At 37.2% G+C, this 19,787-nt stretch overlaps 1 protein-coding gene across 3 annotated transcripts in view; it reads right to left on the bottom strand.

The window, feature by feature from the left end:
- Positions 1-1,231: 1,231 nt before the first annotated feature.
- LOC134664632 (aminopeptidase N) overlaps positions 1,232-19,787 on the bottom strand; it is a 199,720-nt gene continuing 181,164 nt past the window's right edge. For all 3 annotated transcript variants that reach the window (XM_063521366.1, XM_063521365.1, XM_063521367.1), the window contains 5 exons: positions 19,423-19,618; positions 18,490-18,764; positions 17,729-17,928; positions 14,796-15,110; positions 1,232-2,345 (listed from right to left, as the gene is read on the bottom strand). In XM_063521366.1, the coding sequence (XP_063377436.1) occupies positions 2,099-2,345; positions 14,796-15,110; positions 17,729-17,928; positions 18,490-18,764; positions 19,423-19,618 (1,233 nt within the window). In that variant the 3' untranslated portion in view covers positions 1,232-2,098. The remainder of the gene's footprint in view (positions 2,346-14,795; positions 15,111-17,728; positions 17,929-18,489; positions 18,765-19,422; positions 19,619-19,787) is intronic.

Raw genomic sequence — 19,787 nt, forward strand, 5'->3', positions numbered from 1 at the left:
GTAGGAAAAAATCTAAAAATAAAAAAAAGTTAAAAAATAGGGGGGGTCCCCACACAAAAAACCTGTAATACGCGCTAAATAACCGGCCAACGGTGTGTCGTTGGCGGCGCGCGGCACCACATAATTAATACAAAGAACAGAAGTAAAAAACATGCAGCGGAAACACAAGAAAAAACATTAAATCTCCATACCTGCCTAGTTTTCTTTACAAAAAGTATTGATATCCCATCAAAAACATAAATGTAAAAAAGGAGAGCCAAGTTCAATACAAAAATTATGCTTGGCTGTGGGGTTCGCCGCAAAAAGAATGGAGATCTAAATGAGTGCCAAGTTCTATGCAAAATCCAAATATGTATTTAAAGGAACAAAATAACATTATAAACAAGTATTAAACTCTATTTCTTTGCTTTATTGGATACCTATAACAATTGCTGTTATTTTTTAAAAATGTGAGATTTTAAAGTAGGTTAGATTTGGCTTGGCCAGTTTTTATCAGAATTACAAAATATTTATGTTGAAAAACTTTATAAAATGACTGATGTAATGAAAACTGGCCAAGTCAAATCTAACCTGCTTTAAGATCTCGTATTTTTTTTAAATAACAGCAATTGTTATAGGTATCCAATAAAGCAAAGAAATAGAGTTTAATACTTGTTTATAATGTTATTTTGTTCCTTTAAATACATATTTGGATTTTGCATAGAACTTGGCACTCATTTAGATCTCCATTCTTTTTGCGGCGAACCCCACAGCCAAGCATAATTTTTGTATTGAACTTGGCTCTCCTTTTTTACATTTATGTTTTTGATGGGTCTAACTATCCCAAAATTCCACTAAGCTATCGTACAAATATTTGATGTGAAAATCGAGTTTGATCTTAGACCGTGTAATTTTTTTCAAAAGGTGCCTATACTTAAATATTTAAGTAAGGGATAGTTACGTGGCTGAGTGCTTAGGATCAAAGGCTAGACATTTTTAACAAGCTTGAAAACATTTACTGAACGTAAATTAAATGAAACTTTAACTAAATAACATTATCGTACTTATTTACTCACTGATAAAAGGATCTTCTAAGAGAGTAGGTATAATTTGTTTAATAGGACCGATTTTATGGAACAGAACCTAAGAAATAGTTTTAAAATACCTACCTACTATTATTTTCTTAAAACACATTCCGAATTCAAATTAAGCTTTTACGGCAAATATTTTTGGGAGTAAAATAAAAATTCGGTAAAAATTAAAGCCTTTATTAACACTATTTCACGAAATGCCGCCGGCATCCTTGGTACAATGTCTCTTGACCTGTTTTAGATTTAAGCAAGTTATTAATTTAGTTTAGTAGTACCTCGGTATATATCTATTATGTAAATAAATGCTAGCATTTTATTGATACATTTTAAACCTGTTATCCGACATAAATAATCAGATCAAGTAGGGTAAGAGAACTATACTAAATCGAGCTGCCTTACCCCTGGCCTTAACAGTTAAGGCGAGGGGTAAGGCCCAGTGAGGGTAAGTTACTTACCCTCACTGGGCCTCACTGCACTAAACTATTCACATATTGTAACTATGGCAGATATATTTAAGTAATATATGCTGACGTGAAAACGATATTTATGTAGAACCTTTGGATAAGTTTAAAAAAATGTAGATCTCTATGGAATGTATAAATTCCACTAGGTAGGTAAATATAGTATATATAAAAAGTTGAGCATGTACGGTCAGCCAAGAAAGTGGTATACCACTTTTCGACTCTATCAATCTGATGATAGAGTCGAAAAGTGATAGACCACTTTCTTGGCTGACTGTACATAAATTACGTAGAACTTGTTTCACCAATTTTTAGGTGAAATTTTCATCGGTTTGGTTTCATTGACGAAAAATACTTTTTATAATTTGGCTATTCGACCATTTTGAGAAGGAAACGATTTGACATTTTATTCACTTTAGCTGTTTTGAAATTTAGAACTTACAAAGACAATGTCGTTATGCTGTTTAGGTGCAATAAAAGCAAAGCTTTTAATTGTACAATTCAAACTGTTGATCTAGGACAGAAATATGAAACTCATTTATGATCTTACACTAAATGAAATAACATTTAAATCTTTTTCGAATTAGCGAGATACATGTCAAGCCACGCCTCTATAACTGGTAGGTTCTCGGTGGACCATTTCGCTTCCTCGCGTACGTTTCTCATAGATTTCTCGATAATATGTTCAGCCGAGCCGAACTCCCCCTGGTGGGCTACGTAAAGGTTGGAGACCAGCTCCAAGCCCTCTTGAGTAGTGAACTGCGAGGTGGCTGACGTGATGAGGTTGTCCCAGAGATTCGTTTTGCTGCCGAATCTGTGAAAGATATTATTAAAATATTATATAGTAGGTTGTCCAATCTATATAGCCGCTGTCGAAAACCATATCTGCGAGGCCCCTTTAAATATGTTTTCCCAAGGTAATAAAAAGGCTTTGCGAGGCCCCCTAAGTGCGAGAGTGTGGACGAAGGCCCCATTTGTCCACGGCTAGGGTTACCAGATGACAGGAATTTTGGCCATTTGTCAGGAATGGGGACGGAACACGAAAACGCCAGGAATTTTTTGAATTACCTTTAGAGGTAGGTGTATATTAATACAAATAATAACTTTAATAAAACGCGGCTATCGGCTCAATCGGGTGGCCACCGCTAACGGCTAGACTGAAAAAAACTGAATGTCAGGTAAAATATTCGGAAATCAGGAATTTTGTCAGGAAATTCTAAATTTGTATCTGGTAACTCTATCCACGGCTAGCTACGCCACTGCACATTTGCACAAGTCATCCACGTAGCTTAGCGGCCGTGCTGAAGTGGATCTGGTCATTTCTGCCGTATGCCGAGTGAGCTGTGTACCAAGATTGCCACAAAGTGACAGCCTCACTCAAAACGGAAATTTGTCACACTAAACACCAATCACACTATGTTGGCGAGGGCGAGACGAGCTAGACTCCTTTTTAAAAGAATGACCGAAGACTGGAATGAAGTAGTCTTTAATGCTTGTTCATGCCAGTGCTTGTGCACTGGGGCAATTCTGACACCCCGGGGTATGGTTATAATTGTAATAGGTAAACTTAAGGTAAAGGGCCCCTGTTTCGGCAGGTTAAGGCTCTTGAGAGTGAGTTGAGAGTTTGTGTATTTTTTTAATATTACTAAGCATATCAATTACCTTGAAAGCTTTTGAATATGTTATATTAGTTCTTTGTTAATAATTTAATGTATAAACTGTAGGGTTTTAGTTGAAACTTTTTTTTATATGAATTTTTTCGTGAACCTCTTATTTGGCTCCCATTTCGTGATACAAATTTAGGTCAGCTCCTAAATTCGTGAATTCGTGTCCCCTGTTTCGGCATAAAGTTTTCTTAGAGTAATTGGTGAAAAATTGATAATTTGCTGATAATCATTTTAAATATTCAACGGTCTTACCTACTTACGAATAATTGTAAGGTCAAATTAAAAATAATAAAAAAAAATGTTAAATTGAGAGCTAGCTTAAAGTTTTTTGTACTCGTCGACTTTAATGGTTGAATTAAGACTTAGGTAAACCATATGGGTACTTTAATACTTGATTAAAAGTCAAACTATTTAATTTAAATAAAAAATAAAAAAAATAAATAAAAAAATAATTAAAAATAATAATTATTTACAAAAAAATATTTACTATCTTATACGTTAAAAATAAACATACACAAAAATAAATCAAATTTCAATAATAAATAAAATTGTGCTAGTAGTTAATATGAGAATATACGTGGAACATACCTTAAATTTTTTAACTCGGGTCACATTCAAACTCGTTTTATGAGAATTCTAGTGAAAAAAACATATACCGAATTTCGCTCATACGAAACTTCATGAAATACATTAATTGTTTTCTAATTTATTTTTTTAATTATCTTTGTTGTTATATTTAAAAACAAGCACTCAAAATGTATCTAGAAAATCCTTGATTCGTTAGTGGCACGAAATAGGAGACACACGTAAGATAAAATGACCGCTATTTCGTGAGTCGATTTATTGCAATTTTAAGTTATTTCTATGCATATATTCAATCTTTTTTCTTATCAAATCAATTACTAAGGAACCCACAGAAACACTCCCAAAAACTTTTATTCGAATGGGTTTAGCTTTTCCTTCCTATAAGCTTAACAAGTGAGAGCGCGCACCTTACGCCTAAAAAAAGTGCACGCATACAACACAGCTGTTCGCGGCCGTCTGATAGTTTCGACCGTCGTATTACTCTTAGTTTAATCACTAAAATATTGGTTATCATTTTATTGAAGAGATTAAATAATACAGATTTTTTTCATATGTATAATTTGAATAAAAGATATTTGAATTCCTTATTATTTGCGCCAGAAAAAAAACTAACGAAATAACGTACTAACTAGTGATGTACCGACTATTGATTTGGCCGACTAGCCGACTAGCCGACTAATCGGCGCTCGAATGGCCGATTAGTCGGCCGACTAGTCGGCTAGTCGGCCAGATTATTAGTTTCGTATAAGTTTAGGTGAAAAACAATAGTTTTGCTCTTTTGGTTGCGCAATTCATATATTAGCTTGGCTAAAAGGTGTTCTCTACATGTTCAAAGACCTATCACAGGAATCCTCGTTCAATTTCTGTCTTTCTTTTATTTTGCGATCCTGAGCAGATCGTCAGTAGGTACAACTTGTAGGAGGTATTTCCAAGGCTCTCTTTCTCGTACGTAGTCGCCAGTTAAGAACCTATCCCCTGTGGTCAGCGTTTTTACGAGCAACGTGCCCTGTTTATAAGTCTCTATAATTTGCAATAACATTAATAAAAACTGAATTATAATAAAATCCTTTAAGTATAGAACTTGGCCATGAAATTACACGAGAATCAGTTGAGATCGACCTGTAGAAGAAAACACCAGCCACCACCACCATAAGTAACGATCAAACGGTCAATTATATGGACAAAAGTTTTCACACCCTGAATAGGTATTTTGGTAAAATAGACATAATATGCTAAATATTGACTGTTGGTTTCATTTTTTCTGTTTTTCTTTCACTAATAAAGTGCCGACTAATCGGCCATTTTTGCCGACTAGTCGCCGACTAATCGCCGACTACAAATGTGGCCGGATAGTCGGCTTTCCCGACTAGTCGGCGACTAGTCGGTACATCCCTAGTACTAACACGAACTTGGGGCCGTTTATATACCTTATTTATATTATATGTGTTGCTGACGTTGCTGCTAGTACTGAAATGCTGCTAGCACTAATAACCAGTATACAAATACGCCAAAATGAGATCACTTAGTAAGATTCGAATTGGCATATCGTTTTCAAATGGTGTTATTTGTATCGAAGCGATACTTGTTTATTTAACATACGAGTTTTCAAATAAAACAGCAATAAAGAAAAGGCTGTTTACATTAATGTCCGTAATTGTACCAATGAAATTAATATCCGAAAACAATATCTCTCGAAACAGCCCGGAAAAACTCATTTGGCCAGTATAATCTCAAAACGCAATGGATATTGTATAATTTCGAATCTAAATGTCTACCGCAATATTCGATGACTAATACCGTTTGATTTGTGGGTTCTGGAGGGCTATGATGGTTATGTCACCGTATCATTAATCATTTAATGCATGATATGACGACTATCTGATAAATGATATAATTCGGTAAAAAGTCGCGAGGATAACGTATAAGTGGCTAATGATAGCGTGATATGTTTTGAGGTTTATAAAAATCAATTTTAAACTCGATGACTTAAGGTGTATATTAAAGAAAAGATGGTTAAATCACATTCTACCACTTATCCACATATGTCATTGAGAGTTAAAACTTATCCATGATTTGAGCTTTTGAAAAATCAATTCTGAACAAGTTTACATAAAGCGTATTTTAATTAATAGTTCGCGAGGATAACGTATATGTGACTAATGATAGCGTGACATGTTGTGAGGTTTTGAAAAATCATATTTATACTCGATGACTTAAGGTGTATTTTAAAGAAAAGGTGGTTAAACCACATTCTACCGCTTATCTAGATATGTATGTCATTGACAGTTAAATTTATCTATAGTTTGAGCTTTTGAAAAATCAATTCTAAACAAGTTTACTTAAAGCGTATTTTAATGAATAGTTGGCTAAATGACATGCCGCACACACCACTTATGCACATGTGGCATTGATAGTTAAAAGTTATTGGATGGTTTAAGATTTTGAAATATAGATTCTAATTGAGTTTATATAAGGTTTTTTTTAAAAGTGAATCTTTTATTCCATCGCCTCAAATTTAACCGTCTTTATCATGTCGCAAAATCTACTTTATTTCTAGTACTTAGAATTCATAGTCTTTGAAATAAGCTTATACATTATCGGACTAAAGTAGACTCGGCTACAATACTTAATTCACGATTGCTGTTATTTGCTTGTAATGCCATACAAAATTTTAAGGACAGTAGTCGACCTTATTAACCTAAAATACGGTGATCTGTCAAAATCAAATAAATAATTCGGCCGTGCTCTTCGAGCAACACGGAAGGGAGGCGGCATTCGCACTATTTCCCCTCTGCCGAGGTACAAGATTAGCGCGTCAATAAAATCTAGCGCGGGTAATAAAACTAGTTGCACTTGGATTTTTCACTAGACTGAGTCCAGACGCGCGCGTGAACACTGCTGCACAAAAATGCCTGTTTGCTCGGTTTTTTGTTATAAAAAGAGGTCGGGGACATCAAATTTACAAAAAGAAAGTGTTACATTTCACATGTAATATTTTTTTTTACATATCATACGTTTAATTACATTTAAATACAATTATTATATTTTAGTCTCAAGTAATTGTTGGATTTATCGATTTTACTCGCTCAGTACAAATTGCGGATCGGTCGAGCGACAAATCCGACTTCTCATCTCTCAGAATACAATGACATACTTCAAAGAAAATGTGTTAGTGTACGTGTTGTGACACTAGTCACTCGTCCGTACACAAAAAGAGATCGAGGTTTGCAAGATTTGTCTTTGACGTGTGTCATTTTCTATGTATTTGTGTCGTCATTACAGAGGGCCTACCGCAAACCACGTTCGACGTGTTGCCTCCCTGTCACACTTACGTATGAATTTACAAGTGCCATAGAGAGGCAACACGTCGAACGTGGTTCGCGGTAGGGCCTTTGATTGGATTTTGTATGTAAGTGTGTGAGAAGTGCGACTGTGTGCACCTTCCCCCCGCGAAAAATGGCAGAATGATTTGTACGGTGAGATATCGCTTGGGCCCCTCCCTTCCGACGTGTCGGAAGCCGGTGTTGCTCGAAGGCCGTGCTTATTAAAAGAGCAGTAACTCATTTTGAAATCTCTTTCAGTTGTAGAACATATTGTACAAGTACAAAGTATCCAATTGAATGACACTTCAAAATGAGTTAGAGTCGGACCAAGAAAAGTCTGCAGCGGATTTGATAGCCCACGCAGTGCAAGTGTTATTTATACGTCATAATCATAATTTCATAGAAGTTTGACGTTTAAAATAACACTTGCACTGCGTGGGCTATCAAATCCGCTGCAGACTTTTCTTGGTCTGACTCTACTGCTCTTATTATAAGCACGGCCGAATTGTACAATCACCCACATTGTTAACAGCACATCGGTGGACTTTATGCCTTTTGAAATAAGGTCTACCGATGTACCTACAGTTAGAAATGTTGCAGTTTAGAAAAAGAAATCGTTTAATTTGAAAATAAAACATAACCTATTCGCTGGGTGCGATATGACAGCGGACTTTGAAATGTCACATGGCTGGCTGTCAACGAAGAGAACAAATAATTTCAATGAGATATTGTAATTTACATATATTCTATTCGAACAGGTAAATCTAACATTTCCCCTCTAAAATGGCATAAATGGCACAATCAATAAATTTCAGGTAGTACACTCACACGGACTTCCTCATGGCCGACTTTACGAGAAGTAAAGAAATAAAAATCGAATAACGCATTTCATATAAATATTATGATCCATTAATGTAATAGAAAGTAAAGAAATAATTTATTTTTTACAGATTGATTCTAGTCGTTATGTTACGAGTGGAAAATGTGATTGTGTGTACGTTAGCAGTAAACATATCGCGGCTCTGATATACTACATCTACTACTAAGAAAACTTCCCAAAAACCAGTAAAGAGCAGCAATTGGGCAGACCTAGTGCCAGACAGTTCGCCAAAGAAAATAACTCAAAAGGGAAATACCTACTTTGAAGAAATGTATGCACCTGCAAAGAAAATTAGGTGTAATCCTTTGCCGTTACATGTTGGAATTGAAGGGAGAGTCAGCATTAAAGTTAATAATGGAAGCTGGTCCTGGTGCTTTATTTATTATTATTACTTTAAATACACAGATACGTAGGTAAACCTTGCTAGTAAAAAGTGACAGTTGGTCTGCCGAAAGTTTCTTTTTGGGCCACGGTGCGCGTTGTGATCGATTCGTGGTTCTCCGACCCAGCGAATAATATGTACAGTCATCAGCAATAGTATCTTACACAACTAGGGCCGCAAAAATATATGACGCGCTCTTATTGCGCTCCAAATAAGAACGTGTCACATATTTTTGCGGCCCTAGTTGTGTAAGATACTATTGCTGATGACTGTACCTCTTCTAGTAATAAGTAAAACTAAATGACTTAACAAATACAATATTACCCCCCACTCTGATTATACCCCGGACGTAATGTGCCAAAAATACTGGCGGCATTACCTCGCTAAATGGCCAGTGATATTTGTTGGACAAGGAATGAACCAGAGCGAGGGTCACAGCCCCTTTCCCGTAAGCGTCACCTTATACTAGCCCTATATGTTGCGGCAGAAGCAAATATCGTCAGTCATCGCCTCCCGCTTAATACTTTGACTGAGATGATAGTTTCTTAGATGTTATCGTGAATTAAAAAATTGTCAGCCGGTCGTATTGCTGTGGAAAGACCGTCAGTTGATCACATGAAATTGTATTTTTTTTTTTCAATCATCGCCTCCTGATACTTTGCCAGATGATAGTTTAGATGCTATTATAAATAAAAAAAACCGGGCAAGTGCGAGTCGGACTCGCGCACGAAGGGATCCGTACCATAATGCAAAAAAAAACGGTCACCCATCCAAGTACTGACCCCGCCCGACGTTGCTTAACTTCGGTCAAAAATCACGTTTATGGGAGCCCCACTTAAATCTTTATTTTATTCTGTTTTTAGTATTTGTTGTTATAGCGGCAACAGAAATACATCATCTGTGAAAATTTCAACTGTCACGGTTCGTGAGATACAGGCTGGTGACAGACGGACGGACGGACGGACGGACGGACAGCAGAGTCTTAGTAATAGGGTCCCGTTTTACCCTTTGGGTACGGAACCCTAAAAACGGTCAGCCGGTTGTATATGTATAGCGGTGGAAAGACCGTCAGTTACTTGCATAAACATGTAAATATACGGGCCTACCATTTCATGCCTTAAAGGGGTGGAATTTTGTATGGGGACTTAACAACAACTGCACAACAAACATTGTCAATAGGAACTGTCCCGCCCGCGCGGTGCAGGACCGGCGCTGGTGCAGAATTTAGTCGAAATTTGGTATGGAGATAGTTTGAGTCCCGGGGAAGGACAAAGGGTAGTTTTCATTCAAGAATGATCACCCTTTAAGGGTGTGAAAAGGGGGGTTGAAGTTTGTATGGGGAATCAACAAAACGCAGGTTGAATAAAATATTTAATAGCTAAGTACCTAAATTAATAATTCCACGCTGACGAAGTCGCGGGCAAAAGCTAGTATTATAAAGGCGAAAGTGTGTGTGTCAGTCTGTCTGTTACCTCTTCACGCTTAAGCCGCTGAATCGATTTAGTAAATTTGGTATAGAGATAGTTTGACTGGATTACTAATATGTTGCATAAAATTTATTGTCATATTTTACTTTCGCATAGCAACCCTTGGCAGAATCATCATTTCGCAGAATTACTTTTTGCATAAGTTTCATGGCATACTGTTGTTTCGCACAATTTTGTAAAGCAGAATAATGCAATGGCATAATCTCAATTTGAAGAATAATACTATAATCGAATAATTGTTTTGCCGAAAATTGCGTCGCATAATATGTACTTGGCATACTGTCTTTTCGTACAATTTCCTTAGGCAGAATAATTCATTGGCATACTGTTGATGAGAATAATATTTTGATGGATAGTTAGTTTCTCGCCGAAATATAACTATTTTCATGGGATATAATGTTTAATCGATATAAAAGCGATATAACGTTTACTGGATATAATGAATATTTGTTATAAGTATTTATGGTATAATGTATTCAAATGTATAATAATAAGTTGAGGTTATAATAAAAAAAGTCGGTTCTGGCGCTTCGCCGGCCGCTACCGCGGCACGCTCGCTTCGCTCGCTCGGCTCGCGCGCTGTAGGGTCACAGTTCTACCTAACACTCCTCCTCGCTTCGCTCGTCGTCGTACCTAACTGAGACCTGCCTTAAGTTCGAATACGTAGGTTGTTATAATAGTAGTAAATATTACAAATTATACCAGTACTACATTATGCCAACTGAGCGTTATATCGAACTTAATTATATACGCTGTTAATGTTAGATTAGAAGTTGTTATATTACAAGTTCATTATACTTGACGATAGTTAGACTCTTTAAGAATATACCATGTATTGTTATAGCAAAAGTGCATTATGTCCCTCAGTCGTTATATCGACTAAAAATATATCAAAAGTTGTTAAATGGACCGTTACGCACCCTCTTTTGAGTAGGGGTCGCAGTTCTAACCTAACCTAACCTACAGTTCTGGCAACAATTTCTTTTGTGTAGGGGTCGCAATTGTAACCTAACCTAACCTATAGTTCTGGCAGCAATTCCTTTTATGTAGGGGTCGCAGTTCTAACCTAACTTAACCTGTAGTTCTGGCAGCAATTCCTTTTGTGTGGGTTCAGTCAGCGACATGAGTATTATGCGGTAACAATTTCGGCAGAACTTTTATTCTGCTGCATAACATTCTGCGAAATTCAAGTCTACAATATGAGCAATATGCCATAAGAAATTCGGTGGAATGTAATTTATGCTACATACAATTCTGCGTATGTAAAATCGACGATAGTAGTATTCTGCTATCCAAAATTCTGCCAAATGAATGTTATGCGACATGACAGTTATGCTAATTATACAATTATGCAAAAGTATCATTCGGTTAAAAATGTTTCTGCGAAACCTGCTATGCGAAGTGTATTTCGGACAATCGATATTATGCAAGATAAAGGGAAGCCAGTTTGACTCCCGGGGAAGGATATATATTAGGATAGTTTTTATGTCGGAAATTATCAAAGGAAGGAAGGAAAAAATCAAAGGGGGGTGGAATTGAAAGAGTTAATGAATTATCTATTTATTGAAGTAAGCATTGCGCGAATTAAATAACTGCTATTAGCATTATCCAGGCGCTATACCTACTTTAGCTGCTGTCACTAATTCCACGCAGACGAAGTCGCGGGCAAAAGCTAGTATATATATATATATATTATAAATGCGAAAGTGTGTCTGTCTGTCTGTCTGTTACCTCTTCACGCTTAAACCGCTGAACCGATTTAGTTGAAATTTGGTATAGGGGTAGTTTGACTCCCGGGGAAGAACATCGGATACTTTTTATCTCAGAACTCACCCCTTAAGGGGGCGAAAAGGGGGATGGAAGTTTGTATGGGCAATCAATAACCGCTGAACCGATTTAAATGAAATTTGGTATGGTGATAGTTTGAGTTGTGAGGAAGGATAGAGAATAGTTTTTATCCCCGAAATCATCCCTTAGGGGTGTAAACAAAGGGTGGAAATTTGTAAAGGGGTTCAATAATTTCTTGAAATGGGACTTGCCTTTTATCATTTAAAAGTTCGTAAGAGATAAAGAATGTTTATGTATTTGTGACCAATTTTATTAGCCATACCTAAGCCATACCATAAGGGTGAAAAAGAGATGACATGGGGGTGGAAGTTTGTATGGAGAATAAATAAAAAGCAAATTTTAACTTCTCCAACTTTATCTTCCGAACCTTCTTCAACTTCTCCAACATCTTCATCTTGTTGAACTTCAACTTCTTCAACTTAAACTTTTCCAACTTATTTAACTTCTTCAACTTCAAATTCTCCAACTTATTTAACTTCTTCAACTTCAAATTCTCCAACTTCTTCAAGTTTTTCAACTTCGACTTCTCCAACTTTTTCAACTTCAACTTCTCTAACTTCTTCAACTTCAACTATTCCTACTTCTTCTCCATGGTCTTGTCCAGTTCCTCTTTAGTAACTACCGTCAGCCAGTAGATGCAGTGATAGTGATGTTAGAACCTAAAACAAAGAGTTGTAAGTTGGTATGTCGTTATTAGATAAGGTGACAATAATGATTTGAGGAATAGTGCAACATAATACGAGTATCTTTACTTTAAAATGTGCCGGCAATCCATCGCCATGTTGAGGCTTGAGGTCAGCGTCGAGTTTGGCACACAAATAGAGTGACAATTCTTTGCGCACTCTATATATGTGCCGAAACTCCTCGCTGGGCATATCAAATGGATTGCATGTAGTCCTTAATGGCCCGTCGTTGGAGTTATCTATTTATGCTATTTTTCTTCGATAGCAGCAGCTGCCAAGAAGAAATGATATTATTATCTTGCCATCCCTACAAATAATGTACGTATTGATAATGTTATATGTAAATTCAAATTTAAGAAAAAAAAACAGATACTTACCTAGTTTACCTACTGATATTTTAACTTCAAGAAATTGCATTTTTTACCACTTATATACCACAAGAACATTTATGACTTATGAGTGAAGTGCAAACAATTTGTACATAGTTAAGCACCTGTAATTAGTCCAAAGTTAATTGATTCCATTGTGTTACCACAGTTAAGCCATTTCTAATTAAGTTAGATGCATGAAAGTGTGTTAGCGAATGCTATAGACTTATATGTGTACGATTTAAGTACAATAAAATACAAACAATACAATTTACATAGTTAATTTTCGTAACACAAATGAATCAATTAAGTTAAGACTAATCACAGCTTCTTAACGGCGCTTATCGTGACCCGGTGAGCACTACGACAAATTAATCAAAGGCTAGCCGTCAAAAATCGACTATATGTCTAATTATCCAACAATCGTAGCCATTTACCGTGTATTGTTGTCTAAGTGGACAAAACGGTATGAATGTTATAAAACTGTATAAATCTAGACAAGTGGCATTTATATCATTTAACTTATCCACTTATCCACTAAGTTTAAGTTGGAAATGTAGACAAATGACATATTATCCAACGACCATGTTATGCAGTTAATCATTTAACGACTATCGCTGTCAAAAGTGGAAAAGACGACAAATCAATAAAAACTGGATAAAATGTCAGTTTTATCATCATTTATACAGCCATATCATTTATCCAGTCGACCATCATAGCCCTACTGATATTGCAATATTGCAATGTTGGATCAATACAAACAGGTATTGCAGCTTTACTTAGACAAGTGTACGTATAAAATATAACATAGGTATATTATGTAGGATTAAATCCACGAAGTATGATTATGATTAATTAAATTAGTTCAAAAGCTCTGTAGCTTTATGTAATGGTACCTACCTACCTATTCAAGAATTCTGCCTAGCGTTTAACTTATTAAATCCCTAACAAGCGACAACTTAATCCTATTTGATTTGATATTACTCGATATGTGGCTGGTCCCACTCTCTTGTCTTCAAATCAATAAAAACTATTTTAATTTACGAAGACCCTCACAATATTAAAGACGGCTACGCTATTTAACAAACGCAGAATATTATGGACCACCCTACAACAAATGCACACAAACTACGCAAACACATCGTGTATCGTGTATAGTCAGAAACAAAAGTTGCTACGCGGACGCTCAAAGCGAAGCTCATGCCTTGACAGCCTTGTGCTCTTTACAATAGAAATATCCATAATTCTGAGACCTTTACGTGACTCAATATTTGTTGTCAACCGTACGTGTACCTACACGTATCCGGTTTGGTGAAATAGCACTATATTTAACATTTATAAGCCTTACTGCAAAGAGATAAGACATACAAGTAGTTAGTTGTGTATGTTGCTATTAGTACAATGAGTCCCGGGTCCGGATGTGACACACAAGCGTGTCTACGAAATTTAATTTCCGTTTCACAGGTTTTAATTAACGCTTTGAATATTCTTGTTACAAAAAAATAAAAAGGGCAAATTGAAAATTCTTAGAATGGATAGCCGATTATTCCGAGAAATTCGAAATGATCCTACAAAATATTTATTGAGATTCAGCAATGCTAATGTGTAGTTACCTATTGACAGTATTGTCACGTCATGGGCTAAAATCATGCTAAAATTAGTTTAATATTTGAGTTTACTTTACGAGTACCGAATTGGTGCCTAATATTTAGTTCGTTTTTTTAGCATTAGAAAGAACTTCACAGAAGCAAGCGTGCAGTTGTTATCAGGCTCTTTAATTGTTAGTAATTATTGAATTATCTAATGTAGCATGGTCAATTACATATAATTTACTTCAAATTATTACCGCTAAAAGTGCCGGATTTGGAACCACAAGCTTACTTCTTTATAATGCTAAAAAAAACGGACTATTGCCACAGTAATTGCCTAATTGTAATGTATCATAAGATACATAAATTAATGGTTTTATTGTAGGTAGTGTCAATACACACAATACAAATAATAATAATTGTAGGTAGTAGGTATGAACTGTCTAACTTACTTTTCCTTCAGCACGCTCCAATTTTTATCCAAGAAGAAGAACAGCGTCTCATAGCCCTGAGGGCTTCCATTCAGCATACTAAAGATGAGGAACAAATCCGTCTCCGTAAAGTTCCCGTTCCCCTCCAAAATGGTAACATTCAGGAGTCTATTGATCTTGTAACTGTCTACTGGACAACCAGCGAGAGTCTTCAGGAGGTAGGTTCTCTCGCTCTGTTTTCTCGAGGGAGGGAAGTGGATGACTCGCTGGAAGCCGAATTCCCATTCCTCTTTGGTGCCCCATTTGAAGACGGGGCAGATGTACTGATTGGCGATTCTGTAGACGGAAAATAAAATTAAAAGAAGAATCTTTATTTTCAGGTAACCATAGCGGATTAGATAGCCCCATAGATAAATAGGTACCCTAAAACTAGGTATCTATATATTTAAATATATCTTAAAACTAAATAAACAGCTATTTATGGCTGCGATATGTATATTTCGCAATCCTGCAGTGTTGGAACCGGTTTATAGGCGTAGTAAGGCGAGAGGCAACTTCACCGGTTAAAGAGAGATAGAATAGCTTCTTCATGTTCTTACAGGAACGAGGGGCGACGGAGTTTTACAACTAACAATATTGAGACATCGGATATATGTTCGGATCATCGGATCTTAAAAATATCTGACGACTTTAACGTCTTGATAAAACAGGTGCTGTCCACGTCCAGATATTTGTGAAAACTTTGCCCGCTTCGATATATCTGTTTTCTACTGTACACTTGACATCAATCATGCCCTATCCTTAGGATGTCTCGAAAAGCCTTCTTAAAAGACAGCTAATTAAATTACATATTCAGTGCCACGAACCGGGCCGGGATTTGGGGATTTGGTGCCTATTTATGGATTGAATCGATATGTGCTGGTAATAAGGGAACTTGTTAATACTTCAGCTAGAAGCGTAGGTATTTAAAATGTAAAAATATAATTCAAACAGTATCCCAGCACGATAAGTCTTCATGCAAGCCTTGGCGTAGGTTAAATATGGTGCTCCTTTTTAGGGTTCCGTACCCAAAGGGTAAAATCGGGACTCTGTTACTAAGACTCCGCTATCCGTCTGTCTGTCTGTTTGTCACCAGGCTGTATCTCATGAACCCTGTAGACAGTTGAAATTTTCACAGATGATGTATATCTGTTGCCGCTATAACAACAAATACATACTAAAAAGTACGGAACACTCTTAAATATTTCAACATACCTAACTACCCATGTTCCGCTAAATATCATTATAACATTAATATTATCATCATTAGTAAATTATTTCAGTCAAAACATAAATGTCGATAACAGTTTTGATAGGTAAAAGTACATCCGTTCCACACTAATTTTGGTGGCTAGCCATAAGCCGCGAGTGGCGCTGTCGCCACCTAGCGGCCATATCTGTCCCTTGATCGTAACAGACGCGTTTTGTTAGAGAGTGAGTCTTCTGTACTTAGTACTATTATTTATTCTGTGTTAACGGGTAAAATGTGTAATAGTTTAAAAAGCGAGCCAAGTCAAAGGGAGTTTAAAAAAGTTTTAAAACGCACTCGTAGTTACAAACAGGGACGGATGGAAAGTTGACATCAAACATGGAAATTATGCTTGATGGATTTGAAAATATGTATTAAAAATTAAAACGTTAAAGGAGAATTCTGCTTTTACCTCGCGCGGTGTGTCATTCGCTGTCTTGTTTTTTGCTCAGATATAAATAGAATGATGCTTACGCTTGTAACTAGATAAAAAAAATATGTGTGGCAAATAAAATATGTAACGAGTACAAATCAAAAAAGTTCATTAATAATCAACGTTCAAAACTGGACCTAAAGAGTGCCGTTTGTCTTTGATGGAGACACTTCCATGCTCATTTGAGTCAGTTCCCGACAAATCTGCGCAAACAAAAAGCGATCATTATATTTCCTAAACAATATCTTTCGAAATGGCTTACTTCGCTGGGTTTGCTAGGCGCCTAAACCTTATTATCGTGTGATAAGGTCAATTCTTGGCTGGATAATTTAAGAGGTACGAAATTGGGAAAAGTTAGAGCTTTGGTATTCGAATCCTATGAGCAAGGCGCAGTGAAACGCTCACCCCTTTGTAAAGATTAGTGCCAGCGACCGATCACAGCGCCAGCAAAAATAGTAGAAACTGTAGGCCTTAGTGATTTACACCATTTTTCTCGAAATCGGAATCGCTCAGCGGCCATAATGCCACAAAGGAAGGGAAAGACCGTTAATAAGGTGTGTCAAATGATATGTGATAATTGAGTGGTTTCCACGTTTCAAACAATTTCCTTGGGAAGGGATTTTGGAAGGTTTCGCGTTTTACGACCCGCTGAGTTGTAATTTTCAGGTGATATCGCAACGGTGCGTAATTTGCATTAAATGTATCGTGCTGTTGCCAAAATATAGGTACCTACCTATCTATTTTTCGATATATAGGGCTCTTCGTTTACTTACTGTTTTACCAGCTTCGCAGGTGAGCTCTTATCGATACACGGTACTTTTCTTCAATCCCGTTCAAAAATACAGTTATAGAGTTATAGAGGACCGAGTTTGACTCTTATAGCATCCGTCTAAATTAACTTTGCACCGATTTGTATAGAACAAATAGAGAGTGAGTAATATGAAATTCATAAATACTCACGGATTCCCCTCATCAGGGTTCTGCGCTTTCATCCATTTACTATACTGCTCTTGAGCCTCAGTCACGCAGGGCTGATAGCCAGCCTTGCAGAGGCAGGTCTTGGTGCGCGCGCGGAGGTTTTGGCGCCAGATCTTCCTTTCCTTCTCCTGTTTTACTAACAGCCCAGTTGTGGTACTTCTACCTTACTCTGTAGCAGTGACTCTAAGCTTGTAGGCTGTTGGATCGGCAACGCGCATGCAGCTTCTACTGAGATTTTAAAAACTAGTCACTCACGGGTTCCCCTCATCAGGGTTCTGCGCTTTCATCCATTTACTATACTGCTCTTGAGCCTCAGCCACGCAGGGCTGATAGCCAGCCTTGCAGAGGAAGGTCTTGGTGTGCGCGCGGAGGTTCTTGCGCCAGGGCTCTTCGTCTTCCCTCTCCTGCTTCACTAGCTCCTCGTAGAGGGGGGTTAGGAGGGTGCGGACGTAGGCCTGGTGACAAATATCAGGAGGTCAATGATAGATGACCTTAAAAGCTACCGATTTGACACCAAGTGCATAATAAAAGAATATAAAATTTTAAAAGTTTATCAAATCATAACAAAATCCGAATTCACTTGACCTATAGACGCTCAACGCATACGAAAAGCGAAACAAGTTTAATTTTAGAATTACATCCAACTTTGAGGATATGACAGGGAAGTTTACATAATATTCACAGGCACATGAAAGGCCGAAAAACAATTTATATGGATGACTGGCAGTTTTCAAAGCTAATAACTTGAGTACTTTCTTTCCAACTTTTGTAAGATTTGGGTTTGAAAGTAAAATAGGTTTGCCTTAGCTATTTTTGGATATCGTTATGAAATTTCTTGGATATGAATATTATTTTTATGGAGAGGTGTTCTTAAGCAAGATTTTTTCATCGTGCATGAGAAATAGAAAACATTTTATGATTTCTATTCCCAACTGTTACTTTAAGAGTTTTTTTGCGTGCTGGAAGACAATATTTTGTACAATTTAACTCATTCAAAAATATGATTTGTCACTAACCTGGAACTTATTATGCATACACTGGCAAATATGCCCACCGATGTGGTCAATCATGGTGAACACAGGGTCCCAAACTAATGGGTGCCTCTCATCCTTAAGGAACCATGTCATATTAAGAGCTGTAGTGAATGAGAGTTCTCCAGCATACGCGAGGTTCCAAGCGTCGTGGAGAAGCTTGGCTCTGGTCAGTTCAGGGATCTTCGTGCGGTCCTTGCTTTGGAGGAACTTAGAGAGCAGATTCCAGTTTTCGGTGTCGTAGTTCACGGGGTAGGGGGCTGGAAGTTATAGGTCATGTTACGGATGATAAGAAGACGCTCTTCCTTTAGTTAAGTAAAGATGCATCCACACCGCTGTTAGCTTTTGTGGAGCAACTGTGGAACAATACTGTGCTGTGTGTACTGTGTGTTTGTGTGGGTGTGGTACCCTAGGTAAGTTACCTAATGTTACCGTGTTGCAAAGAGTTGCACACATTAACTGCCTTACACAAAAGTTAACTGCGGTGTGGATGCACCTTAAAACATTCCATAAGTGAAGACTGGCAGAAGTAGTAGCACTCACACTACTCACACGTCACGTCACAAGCAATTTTTTAGCCGATCACCGATATTTTAGTGTGACAGACCTCTAAACCCGAGTATTGCACAATTATTTTACTTATTTTTCACAATTGTATGACGATATGACGATCGATCTTTCCAGTATCAGCATCGACTGAATTCACTCCAAGCATTTTTCGTGGTACCTGCTGTAAACGTAAGAGGTTTACAACTTTAGATATTCTTAGCTAGAGTTGCAAATGGTAAACCTCTTAACTTCTTTGGAGGAGATAAGAGGTTCGCGACTTTAGCCGATGGGACGTTAGAGATTATCAACATCGTTTCACGTGATGCAGCACGTGTTCACGTCATATCAATTAAGTAACTTAGAACTCACCGATCTCTTCCGGATTAACAATGATGAAGTGCTCCTTTCCAGGCATGTTGGGGACCGTCAGCTCCTTGTCGTGCATCCAGGAGGTGGGGAACTTGGAGAAGTCGAGCTGGTCTCCGCGGAGCACCACCACCGGGGCACGCCACACCATGCTGTCTGCGTCCGGGACGTCGTGGGGACGCTCGCGGAGGTACACTTTCTACAACATTCAGGACAAGAACTGTTATTCTTTGGATAAGGAAGAGTGAGATTTTTATTGCATACCTTAACACAGGAAACAATACAATGAATAAAGCAACTCAAGTAGAGATAAACAACAACCTTTAGGTAGCGGAAATTAAAAAGTAGGCACTCATTTCAAATGCACT

The sequence above is a fragment of the Cydia fagiglandana genome, chromosome 5, assembly GCF_963556715.1.
Source record: "Cydia fagiglandana chromosome 5, ilCydFagi1.1, whole genome shotgun sequence".
Taxonomy (NCBI): Eukaryota; Metazoa; Arthropoda; class Insecta; order Lepidoptera; family Tortricidae; genus Cydia; species Cydia fagiglandana.